The sequence below is a fragment of the Dendrobates tinctorius genome, unplaced genomic scaffold (assembly GCF_039654945.1).
Source record: "Dendrobates tinctorius isolate UK_male_01 unplaced genomic scaffold, ASM3965494v1 ptg000388l, whole genome shotgun sequence".
NCBI lineage: Eukaryota > Metazoa > Chordata > Amphibia > Anura > Dendrobatidae > Dendrobates > Dendrobates tinctorius.
Window position 1 is genome coordinate 6,770,361 of NW_027362054.1, and position 19,854 is coordinate 6,790,214.

The 19,854-nt window shown below is 41.4% G+C and overlaps 1 protein-coding gene across 3 annotated transcripts in view; it reads left to right on the forward strand.

Annotated features, from left to right (window-relative positions):
* KCNH3 (potassium voltage-gated channel subfamily H member 3) overlaps nt 1-19,854 on the forward strand; it is a 184,186-nt gene that overhangs the window by 139,320 nt on the left and 25,012 nt on the right. For all 3 annotated transcript variants that reach the window (XM_073563458.1, XM_073563457.1, XM_073563459.1), the window contains one exon: nt 8,618-8,817. In XM_073563458.1, the coding sequence (XP_073419559.1) occupies nt 8,618-8,817 (200 nt within the window). The remainder of the gene's footprint in view (nt 1-8,617; nt 8,818-19,854) is intronic.

Below are 19,854 nucleotides of genomic sequence, written 5' to 3' on the forward strand. Positions count from 1 at the left end.
ATGGGCCAACATACCAACAACAGTGTGTGGCAACCTTGTGAAGACTTACAGAAAACGTTTGACCTCTGTCATTGCCAACAAAGGATATATCACAAAGTATTGAGATGAAATTTTGTTTCTGACCAAATACTTATTTTCCACCATAATATGCAAATAAAATGAAAAAAAAAACAGACAATGTGATTTTCTGGATTTTTTTTTCTCAGTTTGTCTCCCATAGTTGAGGTCTACCTATGATGTAAATTACAGACGCCTCTCATCTTTTTAAGTGGTGGAACTTGCACTATTGCTGACTGACTAAATACTTTTTTTCCCCACTGTATATCCTTATTTCAGTGATTCATTCATAGTGAACATACGCAGGTGCTAAGCTCTTTTATGACATTATTGAACATTAGCAGACTTTGGCATTGCTAGTCTTCTGAATTCATGCTACTTGTATGTTCTACTTGTATTTTCATAAATGATACTAAATAGGGTACATTCACACATGGCAGATTTGTTGAAGAAATTGATTTGACTGTCCTATTAATCTGAACAACCTTTGCAGAAATCCGTGTGCTTCCTGCCAATAGAAACCCATTCAGATGCACGGAACAGATTTCAGTCCCAGAAATTTTTTCAATAAATCTGTCAAGTGTGAGAATACACTTAGATGTAGAAAAGCAACACTGTTCCAATATCATAACAAACTTTTATCTTTTGTATGTATTTCTACAATCTATGCCAAGGTTTTTCTAAAATTCTATTAAAAAGCTAGAGAATAAGCCTCTAATACCCATCATATTGCAATTTTACCATACTAAGAGATGATATTTTAGCTCTCTGTGGCTGCTGCTTTTTAGGGATAAACTGCATAACTGTACACACATTATCTTTTTGACATGGAGGTGAATTCCACATCATATTTATTGCTCTGTTAGACCAACTCGTGTTTGAAAGTATATCCTAGGTACTGTAGCTGTATGTTTCTCTGATAGGTTCTGTAGCTGTGGGTTTCTTTGATATGTTCTGTAGCAATGTGTTTCTCTGATCAGTACCATAGCCGTGCTTTTCTGAGATGAGCGAGTATACTCGTTGCTTGGGTTTTCCCGAGCATGCTCGGGTGTCCTCCGAGTATTTTGGCGTACTTGGAGATTTAGTTTTTGTCGTCTCAGCTGCATGATTTGCGACTGCTAGACAGGCTGAATACATGTGTGGAATGCTTGTTAGGGAATTCCCACATGTATTCAGCCTGTCTTCAAGTCGCAAATTATGCAGCTGAGATGAAGAAAACTAAATCTCCGAGCGCACCAAAATACTTGGAGGACACCCGAGCAACGAGTATACTCGCTCTTCACTAGTTGCCATGTACTTCTCTGATAGGTACTGTAGCTGTGTTTCTCTGATAGGTACTGTAGCTGTGTGATCCTCAGATAGGTACCAAGAGTTTTTTGCTTTTCTAATAGGTACCATATCTGTGTATTTCTCTGATAGGTACTCTAGCTGTATGCTGCTCTGATGATACCGCAGCTGTATGCTTCTCTAATAGGTACCATAGCTGTATGCTTCTCTGATAATTAGTTACTATAACTGTATGATTCTTTGATAGGTATCGTAGCTGCGTATTTCTGTGTTAGGTACTGTAGCTGTGTGTTTCTCTATTAGGCACTGTCATTTGGGTATTATAAGGCATTCACATAAGTACATTCTCTTTTTAAGACGAAAATAAGGTAAAATGAAATAAGAACCTACTGATTTATTTCATAATACATAATTGTGGTAAAATGTAAATACATTTAAAAAGAGACCTATTCAAGTACAAAGAGCTTCTTTAGTTCAGTGATGATATACAGTGTACTATATGTGAAGAATGATAGGGGGTCAATGACTGCTGTGACAGCTGATAGCATTTATTATAAAAGTGCATTGCAGGTTTCAGTATATTGGTCTTAGAAGACAGAATATACCTGAAGTATGAAAATGTCAAAAGTGCACGTTAGATTGTCCAGCAGGTTTCCTTGCCATTTTTTAATGTGGTTATATACCTAAGAGATACAGTACCACTGATAACTTTGGAACCTTTGAAAAATGTAAAAATTCCATTTAAAAATCGAACTTTTATTCTCCGAAAGGTTGTTGAATTAATAAAAAAAAAATTGTACAATTTGAAATAAAACATTTCTGCAAGAAAAAAACATAATCTTTCAAACTTTGATTCAGTTTAATAATCCTCAGCAGCAATTCTAGCCGCGTCTACATCGTAGCTGTCACATCACTAAGGTAATATGCAGATACTCCACTCCATGCTTCCTGAAGCCCGTCCTACTCTGCTGTGTTTCGGAGGAAATGTAGTTTAAACTAGAGTAAAGAGCAAATCCATTAGTGATCGAGGTGGGATCCCACCAACTTCAATCCAAACAGCTCTGTGTGACTGGCAGACGAGTCAATGTCTGTATAGTGAGAAAACTGGCAATGTTTCTGAGTGTGACAGGAAGAAGCACGCAGGGACCCACCCCAGTTACTAATATTTTCAGTCTCCTCATTCCTAGCCAGTTTTTAAAGGCCACAGTATTTCAGAGTAAGGCCGGGGTCACACTGGCGAGGAATACGAGTGAGTGAGAGGCGCAAAAAGCACGCATTAGACACGGACCAATGATTCTCTATGGGGTCCCTCGCACCAGCCGTATATTTCTCATCCGTATTCTACGCTCCGTGCCACTCGCAGCATGCTGCGATTGTCAGCGTACTACACCCGTAATATGCCAATGCAAGTCTATGGGTGCGCAAAAAATACGGATTACACACGGAACACACGTGTGACTTGCGAGAAATACGCACCTGGTGTCTTTTAGCAAAGCCGGCAATTCAGTGCGCTATACAGTAAACTCACACTGACAGGTTTAATAAAGAAATGAAAGAATAGATATAGACACATAGAATACATATATATATATATATATATATATATATATGCATTCTATGTGTCTATATCTATTCTTTCATTTCTTTATTAAAACTGTCATAGGGCTCCATTATATGTCCATTTTGCAAGCCTGCGAGAAAATCTCACCATACGGATGCCATACGGATTACATACGGATGCTGACATGCGCAAAATACGCGACCACACCTTGATTACGGATGACATACGGAGCACTGTTTAGGGGTCTGTCATCCGTATTACGCATGTAAAATACTGACCGTATTTTGCGCAGGTTAGTGTGACTCCAGCCTAAAACATAAATATTTGCAATGAGCAAGTTCCTGACTCATGCTGCCTGAACCATGGGCAACAGGAACCTGACACTTTCCCCTTAAAGGGGTTGTCCACTACTCAGCCAGCCCCTTCTGAATCCCTGTGTTTGACCCCAGTAAAATAATACCTCTTATACTAACCTCTGGTTTTGACACAGTTTCCGCACTGGTTGTCTCGGGAATTCCATGACATTATGTTATGTGATCATTGTAGCCCATCAATGCTGGCTTATTAGTTAGGGAGGGGAGCAATATCCATGACCCCCACCCAGCCTATTAATATTAATGCACATCTGTGTGTTTAGCCTTTTCTGGTTATTAAAATAAGGGTGACACCACAACAATTTTTGGGGGAGTCACCCCTTTTTAATAACCAGCAAAGGCTAAACAGACAGCGCATGTATTGGCGCATATCTCATTTAAATGCTGCTGTCAGAGATCATCTCCAACCACGGCTGTTAGTGACAGATGACAGCTATTTAATATAGCCTGCATCAGCTGCATGTGAAAGTAGCTCAGGTGTCGATTCTACACATGCGATCAACAATACGATTATGTACATATATGTGATAATAAGCAGCAAAAATAAATCATCTATGATATTAAAATTTGCGACAGGGGAATCCTTGATGCCTAGCACACAGGATTCACGATTATTACAGTCTGGGATTCTTTACAGTAAGAGCAGTGAGACTTAGGAACTGTTTGACACACACTGTGATGATTAATTCACAGAACAAGTTCAAGAAAAACCTGGATGCCTTTCATAAAAATGTAATATTGCAGGTTATGGGCACTTAGATTTCTAGAGATGGAAGGTAATTCAGAAATTTATTTTTATATTTAAAATTGATAAATACTTTTTCCCTCAGTATGGGACAAGCAGCATCTGCCTTTTGTGATTTTCGTCTCCTATTGAATCCACAATTGACTTGATGGACCTGTGACTATTTTAGTTGTGGTGAATCACCGGGCTGGCGGCTGACTTTCAAGCCTTGTTTGACAGATCCCAGTGTCAGCAGGAAGAACTACAGCCAAACACTAGAGCAGATGTGTGAGCAGATTTTACTAAATAAATAAATATTAATTTATGTAAAACTCCGTATTGAAGGGTTGGATATAAAGGGAAACAGATCATAATGTGGAGAAGGAATGAAGGAAGGTGCAATAAGTCTAATACTGCTCTATGCTGTAGAGACGTAACAGACAAAGGGTATTGGGCTCATTGTAATTAGACAGATAAATATTGCACTGTTAAATATGTCTATACAAACATAATCTATCCATCCTACTAGACATTATGCTAGTGGCTTCTATGTATACGTGCATTATAAATTTCCCATGTCGCTTTTCATTTTTCAATTACAAGTTGCTTTGTAACTTACGTGGGTGGCTTTTATTACCGGTGTTCCATTTAACCCACAAATCTTGTCTTTACCTTGTATGAAGATCGGAATACTTCTTGTAGCTAAAATATTCAGATTCAGACAATATGTATTTTTACCATACCATGAGTGCGAGCGCTGTGTGAGATCTCATTAGTTATACATGTTCACTGTCTTCTTTACACTAGCTGTCGTTATTTCTATATTTTTTTTTTCTGTTTCTAAATCCTTGTTGATTGGAAATTTTCAGAAGTGGGCAGATTTCTGAGCTTTGTGTGTGTGGGACAAGCGTGGGACATTTCTATGGAGACGGCATGTTCATACGTGTGCGTGGGCGTATGTGTCTGCATGTGCTGGTTGGTGGATTATGGCCCAATTTGTGTATTAATAGCTTCCTCTGAAGTGGTAGTGCTCAGAAGAGCAATCAATAATCGTGATAGAATAATACATCTAACATACTGTGCTGTGTAGTATAGAACTCTACACACAGTCCGCAGTTAGAAATTCACCATGGACACCTTGAAACACATCTGTGTCCTTAGTCGCTTCACATATATTTAAGTCCAAAGAAGAGAAACAGATTACTTTTGGTAACGGTGAGTGCCATCCTTTTTTCTGTCATTGTGCCACTGGATTTTGTTATATTTCTTCAGGATTGAGCACCCGTTCCTTGGGGTATGTGGCGTTCATAATTTAAGAGACCACGGTGGTGCAGCGGTGCCGAATCTGTTTCTCTTCTTTGGACTTTATTCAGACTGTGGTTCTATTTTGAGCACGCTGCTTATAATTAATCCACCTGATTGAAACTCCACACTATGGTGTATACACACCCAGCTGGCTTCCCTCATGGAGTCAGACGCCTTAGGCTGCTTTCACACTTCAGGCTTTCGGTATCCGGCATGGGGCGGCGAAAAACCGGACTACCGGATCCGACTGCATACGCAGACACCGGATCCTTCTTTCTGCCGGATATATTCCTGGCAGAGAAGGTTTCCGGGCATGCGCAGTGCGAAAAACCGGTCCGGCATTGGGAAAAAACGTTGCATGCAACGTTTTTCCAGACGCCGGACCGGCTATTTTCTCCGGATCCGGAGAAAAACGGACGTGCCGCATTGCCATCCGGCGCAATGCAGCAGCAATGATACAGCAGGGGAAAAAGCCGAATCTGGTCGTAACAGGCGCCGGATCCAGCAGTCCGGTTTTGCGCCGCACCATGCCGGATACCGAAAGCCTGAAGTGTGAAAGCGGCCTTACCCTTGTCTCATGGTTTACTAGCAGGCCGGGAGAATGTATCCACTTATTTTTTGAAGTGTGAAGACATGGACAGTGTTCAATCTCTCAGCACAAAATCTTTGGAGCACAAGTTGTATGATATAGCAGAAAGAGAAATTAATTTATTTTGGACTAACAACTCATTAAAATCCTATATAGATTGTGGCAGAGTTCCTCGAGATCGGAGGGGTTTAAAACCCATGTCTCAATTTCAGGACAATGTGCATTTCACCCACGAGTGGGAAAAATTTTATTGATGTGCTCACAAGATCTACTGAATTTGGTGCTACAACAGAATATTTGTAATTATGAAAAAGTCAAATTTGATCTGAGTAAAACCAAAGATGAATTAAAATCCAGATTAACGGAGAACCAGTGGTCCACACTGAATAAAATACTGGACAGCAAATTGATTGTTTTGCAAACAGAGATCAAACAACAAAAAAGTTTATTCGTGACAAGAGCGATTATGAATTGGGACAGATTTTTTTCATGGCATAAAAATAAATCTTCCTTTAAAAATCAACGTCCTTATAAGAAGAGAATTCAAAAAGGAAAAAATGCCAAATTTCAAAATAACAATAAAAAGGATTACCTCACCACTGACTCAGACTCTAGTGCTAATGAAGACATAGTAGCTTCACCCAAACTAGTGGGTGCAACACAGCGCTCAGCAGAGGCCCCTTTAGGCGCAGAGGAGGGAGAAGGAGAAAACAGCGGCCAGCGCAAAAGGAAGCAAGTCTCATGGAGACCGTTACAACAGGGACATTAGTGAACATTACTGTTGTTCATTTGTCTTGCCATGTTCTCAATGACTCACATTTGTCAATTTTATCTAGGGGCTTAAATGTTTGTGTCCCTGAGGAGCTATTCAGGGGAAACCCCATGTATTATAGGCCCTTTGGGATTCATGCATTATCTGATATCAAAACTGATGCTTTGGTGTTGTTAGGGTTAAATGAAGATGTGAACATGGCGCTACAGTGTGCTTCCTTTTTTGTTTGAATGTATATGAGTTGGTGACTCTAGGTTAAGCACCTGTTCACACTATGCTTATGCTTGGATGTGATGGTCAGTTTTTGAAATTTGTATTCATTAACCTTCTGACTGAGCACTCCACCCGTTAGCTGCAGACATTTTTAATTAAAGCAGGGCCACCACCCCTCCACAGAGATATAGACTTCAGTCAAAACATAGGATTTACATAGGTTCCCATTCAGATGAAGACTTCAGTCTAAGAGAGGATTGGCATTAGATAGGGTCCTGGAAAACGAGAAATGCCTTACCGTGGCTTCCAGGTACACATAACTTGGCCATTTTATGCTCTAAACTTTCTCAATTTTTCATACTTCTAATGCAGTAATGCAATTCAATTTTCATTTTTCATGTTTGCATGTTATGGCGCTACAGTGTGCTTCCTTTTTTGTTTGAATCCAATTTGAGTGTGACATGTGTGCTGCATGTATCCAGTGTATAAGTACTGGGTAACATTTAGTAATCTATTAGTTCTTTTTCAAGACCTTGTAAATGTTTCATTACGTGTAAATGCCAAAAATGTTTGCTACATGCTTAAAGGGGTTATTCAAGATGTTGGTTACTTTTTCCTATGGGGCTAAGAACATACAGGCCGGTGACATCAAAAAAACAGAGCAGCTCCTTCTCTTCTACTCTGCACATGGAGTGTGACTGCCAATGTCATGCTGGTTGAAAGCCGGCTCCCCACAGCATAACTGCGGGGAGCCAGCGGTTAATCAATATGATGTTGGCAGTGATGCCCTGTTAGGCCTCTTTCACACTTCAGTTTTTCGTGTCAGTTAAAATCCGCCAAAAAGGCGGACAAGCGGATCCGTTCCTAACTGATGTGAACGGATGCCACAGGAACCGTTTTTTGACGGATCCACAAAATGAGGAAATTTAAAGGAACTGCTGGCCGAGAGAGAGCGACAGAATTTTTTTTCCTCCGCCAGAAAGGATTTCAGGGTTAATTTTCTCCCTGACTGCCTTTCTCCGGGCATGCGCACTGGAAAATGCGGATCCAACCACAATAAAAACGTTGCATGGTCCGTCCAGGCATGCCGGCGGATGAAAAAAAATTTGGCGGATCCTCACAAAATCGGATCCAACGGATGACCATCAGTCAAGATCCGCCAGTAATGCAACTCAATGGGAAAAAAAACGGATCCGCAAAAAAAAATTGCGGATCCGTTTTTTTCAAAACCTGGCGGATTTTGACTGATTGTAAAAAACGGAAGTGTGAAAGGGGCCTTAGCAGAGCAGACTGGAAGAAGAGCTGCTTTGGTGACGTGACGTGATGTGAAAAGAATCATCAGAATCGCCAGCAGGAGCTGAGTCAGCAGAGATAGGTGTCAGGAAGAGCAGACAGGTAATTAGCAAGTATCTGCCTGTAAGTTCTAATCCCCATAGCAAACAATAAGCAAATAAAATAAGTGTTCCCTTTTACTTGGTGGTACCATCTTTAGGAAGTTTGTAAGTTCTTCTCAAGCCTGATTGGTTTCTTCTCGGCAGTTCAGTGTTCTGCCATAGTCATAAACAAATACTAACTATATTAAAATCCTAATACTGACAAATTAAAATGTAGCAAGTTTGTGTTGGCGCCATGTAAATGAATAGTAAAGAGATATAGAAAAATGTGATCTTTCGCTACTTACTTCATCACTTCATACTGTAGTGGTCTTTAACAATTAATCTTTTCTTCTCACCAGCCCTGATGCATGCTCTGGTGTTTGGAAATGTCACAGCAATTATCCAGCGTCTCTATGCAAGGAGATTCCTGTACCACAGCCGTACGCGGGATCTACGGGATTACATCCGCATTCATGGGATTCCCAAACCTCTAAAACAGCGCATGTTAGAGTATGTCCAGACAACATGGGCAATGAACAATGGTATCGATACCAATGCGGTAAGAGAATATTACCTTTCGAAATGCTGCAAAGTGATTATTTGGACCAACATACAAATGGGATATACTGTATATGACAAAGTCTATAAAGAGCTGTGGAATAAGATGGCCCTTTATAAGTATATAAATCTTTGTTGTATTAGCGGACATATGTTTCTACTTTCAGGTGGTTTTCCAGGTATTATTTATACCAGTTAAAGGGAATCTTAATAGGATTTTGCTATTTAATCTTAGACCAACATGATGTAGGGGCAGAGACCCTGGTTCCAGCGATGTGTAACTTACTGGCCTGCTTGTTTTAGTTTCAATAAAATCCGTATTTTATCAGCAGGAGATGATCAGTAGAGGACTAGGAATCTCCTGTTATGTAGTCCTCCTGCTCTGTGTAACCCATCCCCATCACTGATTGTACAAAGGCAGAAAACAATCAATGTCACAGAACACAGCCAATCAGTGGTGTGGCCGGGGTTATAAAGAGTTTTGCATTCAGAGAACTGTTAGGGTATGTGCACACGCTGCGGATTCCGCTGCGTTTCCGCAGCTGTTTTGGCCGCTGCGGACCCGCAGCAGTTTTAGCTGCGGTGTACAGTACCATTCAAATGAATGGTAAAAAAAACCCGCTGTGTAGACGTTGCGGAAAAATCTGCGCGGATTTTCTGCGGTTTTGAAACCGCAGAAAGAATTGACATGTCAATTCTTTCTGCGGAATCCGCAGTGGGTTCCTATCTCCACCATTGTGGAGATGGTGAATCCGCAGGACCAAACCGCAGGCAAAACCGCAGATAAACCGCAGGTCTTTTGACCTGCGGTTTTTGCAAAATCCGTGCGGATTAATCCGCAGCGGATTCCGCAGCGTCTGCACACACCCTTAGATCTGTAGCAGAAAAAAACTGTGATTATCAAAACTTCAGCAACCAGAGTAGTAAGTGATACATCCCTGGAATCATGGTTTCTACTCCTATATCATGCTACTCTCAGATTACAGAATAAAAACTTTTTGCCAGATTTTCCTTAAAAAGAACAAAAGAAAACTGGTAGAATATACATTCAAAGCTATTTCTATTTCTTGAAAACAGAATCCCCCAGAATCATAAAACAAGATGGTTTTGGATGCAATGGTTTTGGAAAGCGCCCTCCACCTACAACCCTTAGGGTATGTGCACACGTTGCGGATTCTGCTGCGGATTTTTCCATGCAGATTTGTCTAAATCCGAAGGTCAAATGACCTGCGTTTTATCTGCGGATCTAGTTCGGATTTGCCTGCGGTTTGACACCTGGTGATGAAGCAGGTGCTAAACCGCTGCGGAATCCACACAAAGAAGTGACATGCTGCGGATTTAAAACCGCAGCAAATTCGCACGGAAAAATCCACACCGTGTGCACTGCGTTTTTCATTTTGCATAGACTTAAATGGTACTGTACACCACAGCAGAATCCGCAACGCGTGCACACACCCTTATGCTTCAGCATACTACATAAAAAGTGATTAATCCATTCTACTATAAATCCTTATTATCACAGTAAGGCTGTGTTCTCACACACCGTTTTTTTAGCGGTTTTCACTATAAAACTGCTATAAACCACTAAAAATAAGCTTCCCAGTCATTTCTATGCATTTTGCACTTTTTGTGCACATTGATGTGTTTTCACCGCGAAAAAAACGCATTGCGGTAAAAAAAACGCAGCATGCTAATTAATTTTGCTGATTTTTCCGCGTTTTTGGCTTCTTCCATGCGTTTTGAAACCGCTGCGGAAAAAAACGCATCAAAAACGCATCAAAACCGCGCAAAAAACACGCAAAAACTGCCGTGGAAAAATAGGTGCGGTTTCTGTAAAGGGAGTCAGGTTTTTGAGCAGAAATTTTCTGCAACGTGTGCACTTAGCCTAACTTGAACTTTGCCTCTTTGGGTTCATTCACACTTGTGTATAAATTGGACGAGTGCAATCTGATTTTTTATCACTTACTTAATGAGGCAGCGCAGGTCTGTGTATTTTTTTTTTTTTTTAGCTGTATTCGTCATGGGAAAACAATCAATCGCAATATGATGCGATTTCACTCCAAAACCCGACAGTGAGGAAAAAAATTGCCTGCCATACAGACCATCAGTACGGCTTCCAATTTTTGCAGCTATATTACAGTTCTGTAGCATAAGAGACTGTAAATGGTCCTGTAAAGGATTAATAGCTGCTCAGTAAAAAACAGATTGTATACGGACAGCACTCGGACAACACACGGATGACAAGTAAGAGAAAATAGTCATACTTTCCTGGATGAGAATGGGACTGATCTATACACAAGTGTGAGTGAGGCTTTAGCCAAAGTTCAGGAGGCATTCATTTTACCCTTCCCTCCTGAGATTATGAGAATGTGTTACCACTACGCACAACCTGTTACCAGTGAGCTTTCTGCTGCAGCTGAGGCCCATTCACACGTTCCTATAATACCGGTACCAGAAAAACCGGTACCGGTGTCATCAGTATTTTGGATCAGTGTGTCTTCAGGGTTTTGGATCGGCGTGCAATCGTTTTTTTCTGATATGGCTTAAGAAAAATCAGTTCCAAAACTTCTCCTATGCTTTGCAATGTTAAACACATACAGAACACGGATGGCACATGGATCACATGTGGATGCCATCCTTCTTCTCTACGTGTTTCACACGCAGCCATATACTTTTATTGGCTCTTTTCAGCACTGCTGCTTGTAAAAAACCAGACATGTGAAGATCATCATAAGTTATAATGGGTACATGTGGTATCTGTGAAAAAAACTGATGCCACACGTACTGGAATCACGAACATACGAAGGGTGCCTGATGCCCCCTTTACACGTCAGTGTTTCCGGTATGTGTAGTGTCATTTTTCACATGTATCAGAGACAATTACTCACGCACACCCATTATATTTTATGGGGTTGCGCACCTCTCCGTGTGACCCACATGTAGACACGTCCATTTTTTTCCAGCAGCACGGATGTCAATGCACACAGATGACAAAGTGTGACATCTGTGTGCCACGTACCAGAATAGAATGCAGAATAGAAATGACAGAAGTTTAGATGTTAAAGATATGCAAAGTTATTGATAGACAGACAGACAGATAGTGTAAGACAGGACTTACTGCATGTGTTGGGGGACACTCGCTTGGCAACAGGATTAAGGCACTCGGGCACTTTTTTTTATTCAAACAGTCTATGCGGTTTATTAAGCACTCATAAACCTCTGTAGGCCATGTAATATATGTCACAGACCTCGCTTAGTCCATAGCACTTCACAACTCACGACTTTACTCGCAGTCACTAAACACACCGGACTTCTCTTTATCAAGTTACCATGGGCAACCACACGCCGTACCAATGTCTCTCACAACTTTAGTCCATGCCACATGACATTAGATTGCAGTCTCTAAACATGCTGGACCTCACTTCGTTCAGTTACCGTGGGTGACCACACAGTTCATTAACATCCATGTTAAAGAACTGTGTGGTTACCCATGATAACAAGCACAAACAGTCTGTTCCAATGGCAGTTACTTGTCTGCCCATAACCCCTAACTCCTGTGGAATTACCTTACATGAGCTCCTGCTCCATGTGCTGACTCCTCATCAGTCCTAGCTTCTGGGGAAACTGCCTTACTGGGATCACCGTCCTTGCAACCAGGGCACTGCCAACCGTTTCAGACCCTCAGAAGGTCCGTAGCTTCCCCAACGCAGTTCCGTCACAGACTCTGCACACACATGGTCTCACCCTGTGCTCTCCAGGAATCCAGTCCTCTCATGGGACCTTCCAACACAGCAACCATCCAGGTACATGGCCTCTCCATGTGCTATTCAGGAAGTCCGTCCACACATAAGACCTTCCAAAACACAGGCCTTCCAGGACCTTACACACCAAACATGAGACCCAAACCATGGTCACATTATGTAGCTGTAACCAACCCCATAGGTGGGAGGTGTGTGGTTAGCCAGTCCCACCCAGTTCTCTGTCTAACCCTGTAAGCCCCCCTAGTATAAACAAAACAACACTCGTGGAACTACAGGTCCTAGAGCAACATTACAGGCTTACATTGCAGAGGATCACCTCCTCTGTGACACATTCCTGCCATTTACAACAATGCCGGGCACGGTATCACAATAGATAAATATGGTGTCACGGATTCATCACTGGCTGTGGCCTAGTGACACTGTGATTGACAGCTCAGCCATCCTATAGAATCTGGAGTGTACTGGACTGTCAGTTTTGTGAGTGACAGTCCAGTCATCCAATCTGATACTGGGGTGTGCAGGGCGGTCAGCATTTTAATTGAGCAGCAGGGCTGTCAATCTGGTCTAGCCTGGAAAAGATCCCCAGGTACCTCCCATCCTCAAATGATTTGCAAGGTATTTAGCTGGCTTGCTGTGAGCATCAGATTGTCAGTTGTAGCTTTGCTTTAGTAAGGTGTGTGTGCTTGCTCTGTGTCTGACTTCTGATCTTGTTGATAACCTCAGCTCTTTTGTGATTATTTATTGGATTATCACTTCTCATTTTTGAAGATCTCTGAATTAAGTCCTGTATCTGACCCCGGACTTGGCCTCTGACTATCCATTTGTTGTACTCCCTGGTTTTGACGTACCCTCCTTGCATTTTACCCCAGACTGTTACCTGACCACACCTTTGTCTTACCCCTCTGTACTACAAGCCCTCCTGGTATCTGACCTTGGACCTCCAGACTACTCTGTCTCACATCTTGCCCGTGAGTAGTGACTCAGCGTCACATATGGGATAGATAGCAGGGCACTAATTATATATCTCACAGTAATCCATCTATCTACCTAATATCAATCTATATTTTTGCACAACTTCAACACCTAAACATATTTCATTTTGGTTTTGCATTCTATTCTAGTACGTGTCGCATGGATTGTGCACATGGACCACAGACACGTAAACACGAATGACACTTGGATGGCCCCTAGATGTCAGACGGACACAGATAACACCAAAACTGGTTTATCCAGCACCGGAAATATCAGGATGTGTGAAGGAGTCCTGAGATGTAGTGCATGGCGGATGGATTGTCATGACTGCTGAAAGACTGCATTAGAGCCCCATGCCTATAATTGTGAATCTCCTATGGCCGGTGTTCATAGGACATCATGGTTTATGCTGCACATAGCAGGGCCGAAGCCCTGCTATGTGTAGCATAGGCGAGTGGATGATTGCAGCTTTAAGTCTCCTAAGGGGACTATTGAAGCAATTGTTAAATCATATATATCCCTACAAATTATCTTTATTGATTAAAAAACCATATGCAATGGTTCACACCAAAAAAAGTGCACAAACAAAAACAAACCATGTTCCAAAATTACCAATTAAAAATGGGTAAGCTAGAAGTCCCTCTTACGTCAACTAGGCTGTCGCCTTCCTGGCTGCGGAGGTTGGCACCCTAGGGGGGAATGTTGTGGCGCCCCCGCTCCACAATGGCTGGCCCTGGGAGCCCTATATTCCCTGCAGCCACTTGGGGAATCCTCCTACCCGATGTCCTAAAGGAACCCCTATCAATAGAAATAGACGATCCTATATCTAAGAGGACCCTAGACCCCAATTAAAAACAAAAATGAACACAATAGGCAATTGGTGACGATTGACATAATTTCACAATGTGGTCAAAGGATAACAATACTCCAGGGGTTTGGGCCCTTGGTTTGCAAAAATAGACTGTAGTCTCTTGGCATCCAGACTAAATTTCAAAAGTTGCTACAGAAATTAGATACTGCTTACACTGCCAACTAATAGTTGGTGTAGATGAAAAAATGGTGCTAAGAAAACTATTAGAACCAACTCAGATCCGATCACTGTAGGAAAAGCCTAATGTTGATTAAATCAGTGTTTTATAAGCATGCAGTGTATGTTCACACTCTTTCCAATAGCAACAAAAAGACCAACAATGCCACATTTCAAATGTGACAAAAAATGCTGCATGATATTGCCCAAAAGAAATTATAACCCCATCATTAACTACGTGTATAAAATGGAAGTGGTTTCTAAGCATGCAGACTGTGTTAAAAAAACTGCTGCAATAGATACTGCTTTTTAATTTCAATTGTTAACCCCTTCACCCCCAAGGGTGGTTTGCACGTTCATGACCGGGCCAATTTTTAGAATTCTGACCACTGTCCCTTTATGAGGTTATAACTCGAACGCTTCCATGGATCCCGGTGATTCTGACATTGTTTTCTCATGACATATTGTACTTCATGATAGTGGTAAAATTTCATACAAATAACTTGCGTTTATTTGTGAAAAAAACAGAAAATTGGCAAAAATTTTGAAAATTTCGCAATTTTCCAACTTTGAATTTTTATGCACTTAAATCACAGAGATACAGCACACAAAAAACTTGATAAGTAACATTTCCCACATGTTTACTTTACATCAGCACAATTTTGGAACCAAAATTTTTTTTTGTTAGGAAGTTATAAGGGTTAAAAATTGACCAGCGATTTCTCATTTTTGCAACACCATTTTATTTTTACGGACCACATCACATTTGAAGTCACTTTGAGGGGTCTATATGATAGAAAATACCAAAAAGTGACACCATTCTAAAAACTGCACCCCTTAAGGTGCTCAAAACCACATTCAAGAAGTTTATTAACCCTTTAGGTGCGTCACAGGAATTTTTTGAATATCTAAAAAAAAATGAACATCTAACTTTTTTTCACAAAAAAAAATACTTCAGGTTCAATTTTTTTTATTTTACCAAGGGTAACAAGAGAAATTGGACTGCAAAAGTTATTGTGCAATTTGTCCTGAGTACGCTGATACCTGATATGTAGGGGGGAACACTGTTTCGGCGCATGGCAGAGCTCAGAAGGGAAGGAGCGTTGTTTGACTTTTTCAATGCAAAATTGGCTGGAATTCAGATCGGACGCTATGTCACGTTTGGAGAGCCCCTGATGTACCTAAACAGTGGAAACCCCCCACAAGTGACCCCATTTTGGAAACTAGACCCCCCCCAAGGAACTTGTCTAGATATGTGGTGAGAACTTTGAACCCACAAGGGCTTCACAGAAGTTTATAACGTACAGCGGTACAATTAAAAAATCATTTTTTCCACAAAAATAATCTTTTCATCCCCAATTTTTATATTCCCAAGGGTAACAGGACCCTAAAAGTTATTGTGCAATTTGTCCTGAGTACGCTGAACCCCACATGTGGGGGTAAACCACTATTTGGGTGCATGGCAGAGCTCGGAAGGGAAGCAGCGCCATTTGACGTTTTTGGCTGGAATTGAGATCGGACACCATGTCGCGATTGGAAAACCCCTGATGTACCAAAACAGTGGAAACCCCCCACAAATGACCCCATTTTGGAAACTAGACCCCCTAAGGAACTTATCTAGATGTGTAGTGAGCACTTTGAACCCCCAAGAGCTTCACAGAAGTTTATAATGCCCGGGCATGAAAATAAAAAAATCGTATTTTTTCCACAAACATGATCAATTAGTCCCCAATTTTTTTATTTTCCCAAGGGTAACAGGAGAAATTGGACCCCAAAAGTTATTGTCCAATTTGTCCTTAGTACACTGATACCCCATATGTGGGAGAAAACTACTATATGGGCACACATCGGTGCTCGGAAAGGAAGTAGTGACGTTTTGGAATGCAGACTTTGATGGAATGGTCTGCGGGTGTCGTGCGTTTGGAGAGCCCCTGATGTACCTAAACTATTGAAACTCCCCACAAGTGTCCCTATTTTGGACACTAGACCACCCACGGAACTTATCTAGATGTGTAGTGAGCACTTTGAACCCCCAAGTGCTTCACAGAAGTTTATAACGCCCGGGCGTGAAAATAAAAAAAATCATTTTTTTCCACAAAAATGATATTTTTGTCCCCAATTTTTTATTTTCCTAATGGTAACAGGAGAAATTGGACCACAAAAGTTGTTTTGCTGATACCCTACATGTGGGGGTAAAACACTGTTTGGGCGCATGGCAGAGCTTGGAAGGGAAGGACCACCATTTGACTTTTTCAACTCAGAATTGGCTGGAATTGAGATCAGACGCCATGTTGCATTTGGAGAGCACCTGATGTGCCCAAACAGTGGAAACCCCCAATTCTAACTCCAACCCGAACCCCAACACACCCCTAACCCTAATCTCAGCCCTAACCCTAGCCCTAGCCCTAACCCTAGCCCTGGCCCTAACCCTAATGGGAAAATGGAAATAAATAAATTTTATTTTATGGGGGTGATGACGGGGGGGTTTGATTTACTATTTATGGCGGTTTTTATGTTTGGCAGCTGTCACACGCTAAAAGACGCTTTTTATTGTAAAAATAGTTTTTGCATCACCACATATTGAGAGCTATAATTTTTCCGTATTTTGACCCACTGAGTCATGTGAGGTCTTATTTTTTTGCGGGACGAGTTGACGTTTTTATTGGTACCATTTTCGGGCACGTGACATTTTTTGATCGCTTTTTATTGCGATTTTTTTTTTGGGACGCAGAATTAACAAAAACCAGCGTTTCATGAATTTCTTTTGGGGGGGGTGCGTTTACACTGTTCCGCATGCGGTAAAATTGATAAAGCGGTTTTATTCTTCGGGTCAGTACGGTTACAGCGATACCTCATTTAGGTCTTTTTTTTATGTTTTGTCGGTTTTATGCAATGAAAACTATTTTATATAAAAAATAATTATTTTGCATCACTTTATTCAGCGAGCTATAACTTTTTTATTTTTTCCCTGATGATGCTGTATGGCAGCTTGTTTTTTGCGGGACAAGATGACGTTTTCAGCGGTACCATGGATATTTATGTGCGTCTTTTTGATCGCGCGTTATTGCACTTTTTGTTTGACGATATGATAATAAATATTTTTTTCCTTCGTTTTTTATTTTTTAAGGGGTTCGCTAAAGGGGTTAACTAAAGGGACAGTTTTATAGGGCAGGTCGCTACGGACGCGGCGATACCTAATATGTGTACTTTTATTTATTTTTTTTTACTTCCAAAAAATGGATTTATGGGGGATTTTTTTTTTTTTTTTTCTAATTTATTTGGCGATTTTTATTTTTTTTTATTTTTTTTTAAATTATTTTAACACTTTTTTTTTAACTTTATTACATAGTCCCAGGTGGGACATCACTGTCCTGTGACAGATCGCTGATCTGTCACATCACAGATCCAGACTTCCTCATGTCTGCGCTTTGCAGGCACTGAGGAAGCCGGCTCCCTGCAGGCCCCCGTCGCCATCTTGGATTCGGGGGCCTGCAGGGAAGGAGCCCCCCGCAGCAGCGCTGCACATTGCGCTGCCGTGGGGGGCTCAGGGAAGCACGGAGGGAGCCCCCTCCCTCCCGATGCTTCCCTTTAACCCCCGGTACACCGCGATCATGTTTGATCGCGGTGTGCAAGGGGTTAACGTGTCGGGGGCAGTCCATGACCGCCCCTGACACATTATCACAGCTGACACCCGGCACAATCAGCTGACACCTGGCCGCGATCAGCGGCGCTCACCACGTGGGCGCCGCTGATCGCGCTAGACGTACTATCCCGTCCATGGGCATAGGGGCCCGGGTCCCATGGATGGGATAGTATGTCTGATGTCAGAAAGGGGTTAATGACACAGATGAGTACCGATGCTAGACCAACTTAAAACTACAATCAGGTCAATGAAGGACCCGAGATACAACGCATTAATGGCAGAAAGAAAAAAAAAATTGGTATGCACACATATAGATACAATTAGCAGGTTTACTGTAGATTATAATCCAGTCTATACTCTGTATTGTAGTGGCACAGATACTAACATATCCTGACACGGTGTGTAACCCCACAACTGATAATCAGGAAAAAAAAACAGCCACATATAACACATATGATAAAGAATGTTACATATTGCTGCCACAAGAATGATGGTATTGGAAGTGGTTTCTAAGCATGCAGACTTTTTTCAAAAAACTGCTGCAATAGATACTTCTTTTTAATGCCAATTGTTAACACAGATGAGTAACAATGCTCAATCAACTTGAAACTACAATCAGGTCAATGAAGGACCCGAGATACAACATTCATGGCAAGAGAAAAAAAAAAAAGTGGTTTGCATACATATAGATATCATTAGCAGGTTTACTGCAGACTATGATCCAACCTATACTTTGTATTGTAGTGGCACAGATACCAACATATCCTGACTGTTAAGCATTCCGATACTGCAATATCAGGTATGGGGCGATATTCACGGTATCGGAATTCCGATACTTTTAGTATATCGAATACCGGAATCGGAAGTTCTCATAATGCAATGAGCCAGTTTGATTTTATTCAGCCAATGAGGATCTTAAGAAATGTGGGCACATCCTGTTAGAGCATGTTAGGCATGTAACTACTGGCATGGCTGTAATTGGTTGCTGAAATGATGTCATGATGCACTATAAAAGCCGCCGCCATTTTGGGTTCACTCTGCTGTAAATTCAGTTAGGGATAGGACGCTGCTGTTCTGAGGGACAGTGTGACCTAGCGATTTGCTATATTGTGCTTTACCCAGGCTACTTTATCAACCGCTGTAGCTTTCTTTTGCCTTGCAGCGCTGTTCACGGCTGTCTGCGAGGTCTCTGTGTGTGAGTGCAGCTCACGCTGTAGTGTGTTCTGCAGCCACCTCCGGTTGTAGTCCACTCAGCGTGCGTCACTGCCTCATACATTGTCCTTTTTTTTGCATTAGTGCTGCTCATTTTTCCAGATTTCTTCTATTAGTGTGGTTCTATCCGTATCCAGCTAGAATATTTGCAAACACTATATAGGAGTAGCTAGAGGAGCCTTTCTGCTGGCTTGTGCCCTACACCCCCAGCCAGATTAGTATTAGCCTATTTTTTGGAGCCTCATCTATTACATTGTAGGTTACCTTCCTGCATTGTAATAGCTACAAAAAGTTTGTGATACTATCGGTTTTACATCTTTGGGCACATCCAGTGTCTTTTTGTGAAAAAAAAAAATAAAGTTAATAAAGTTCACCAAACACTCCACTTTACAGTTGTGTAGGCCACATTAGCTCATATTAAAG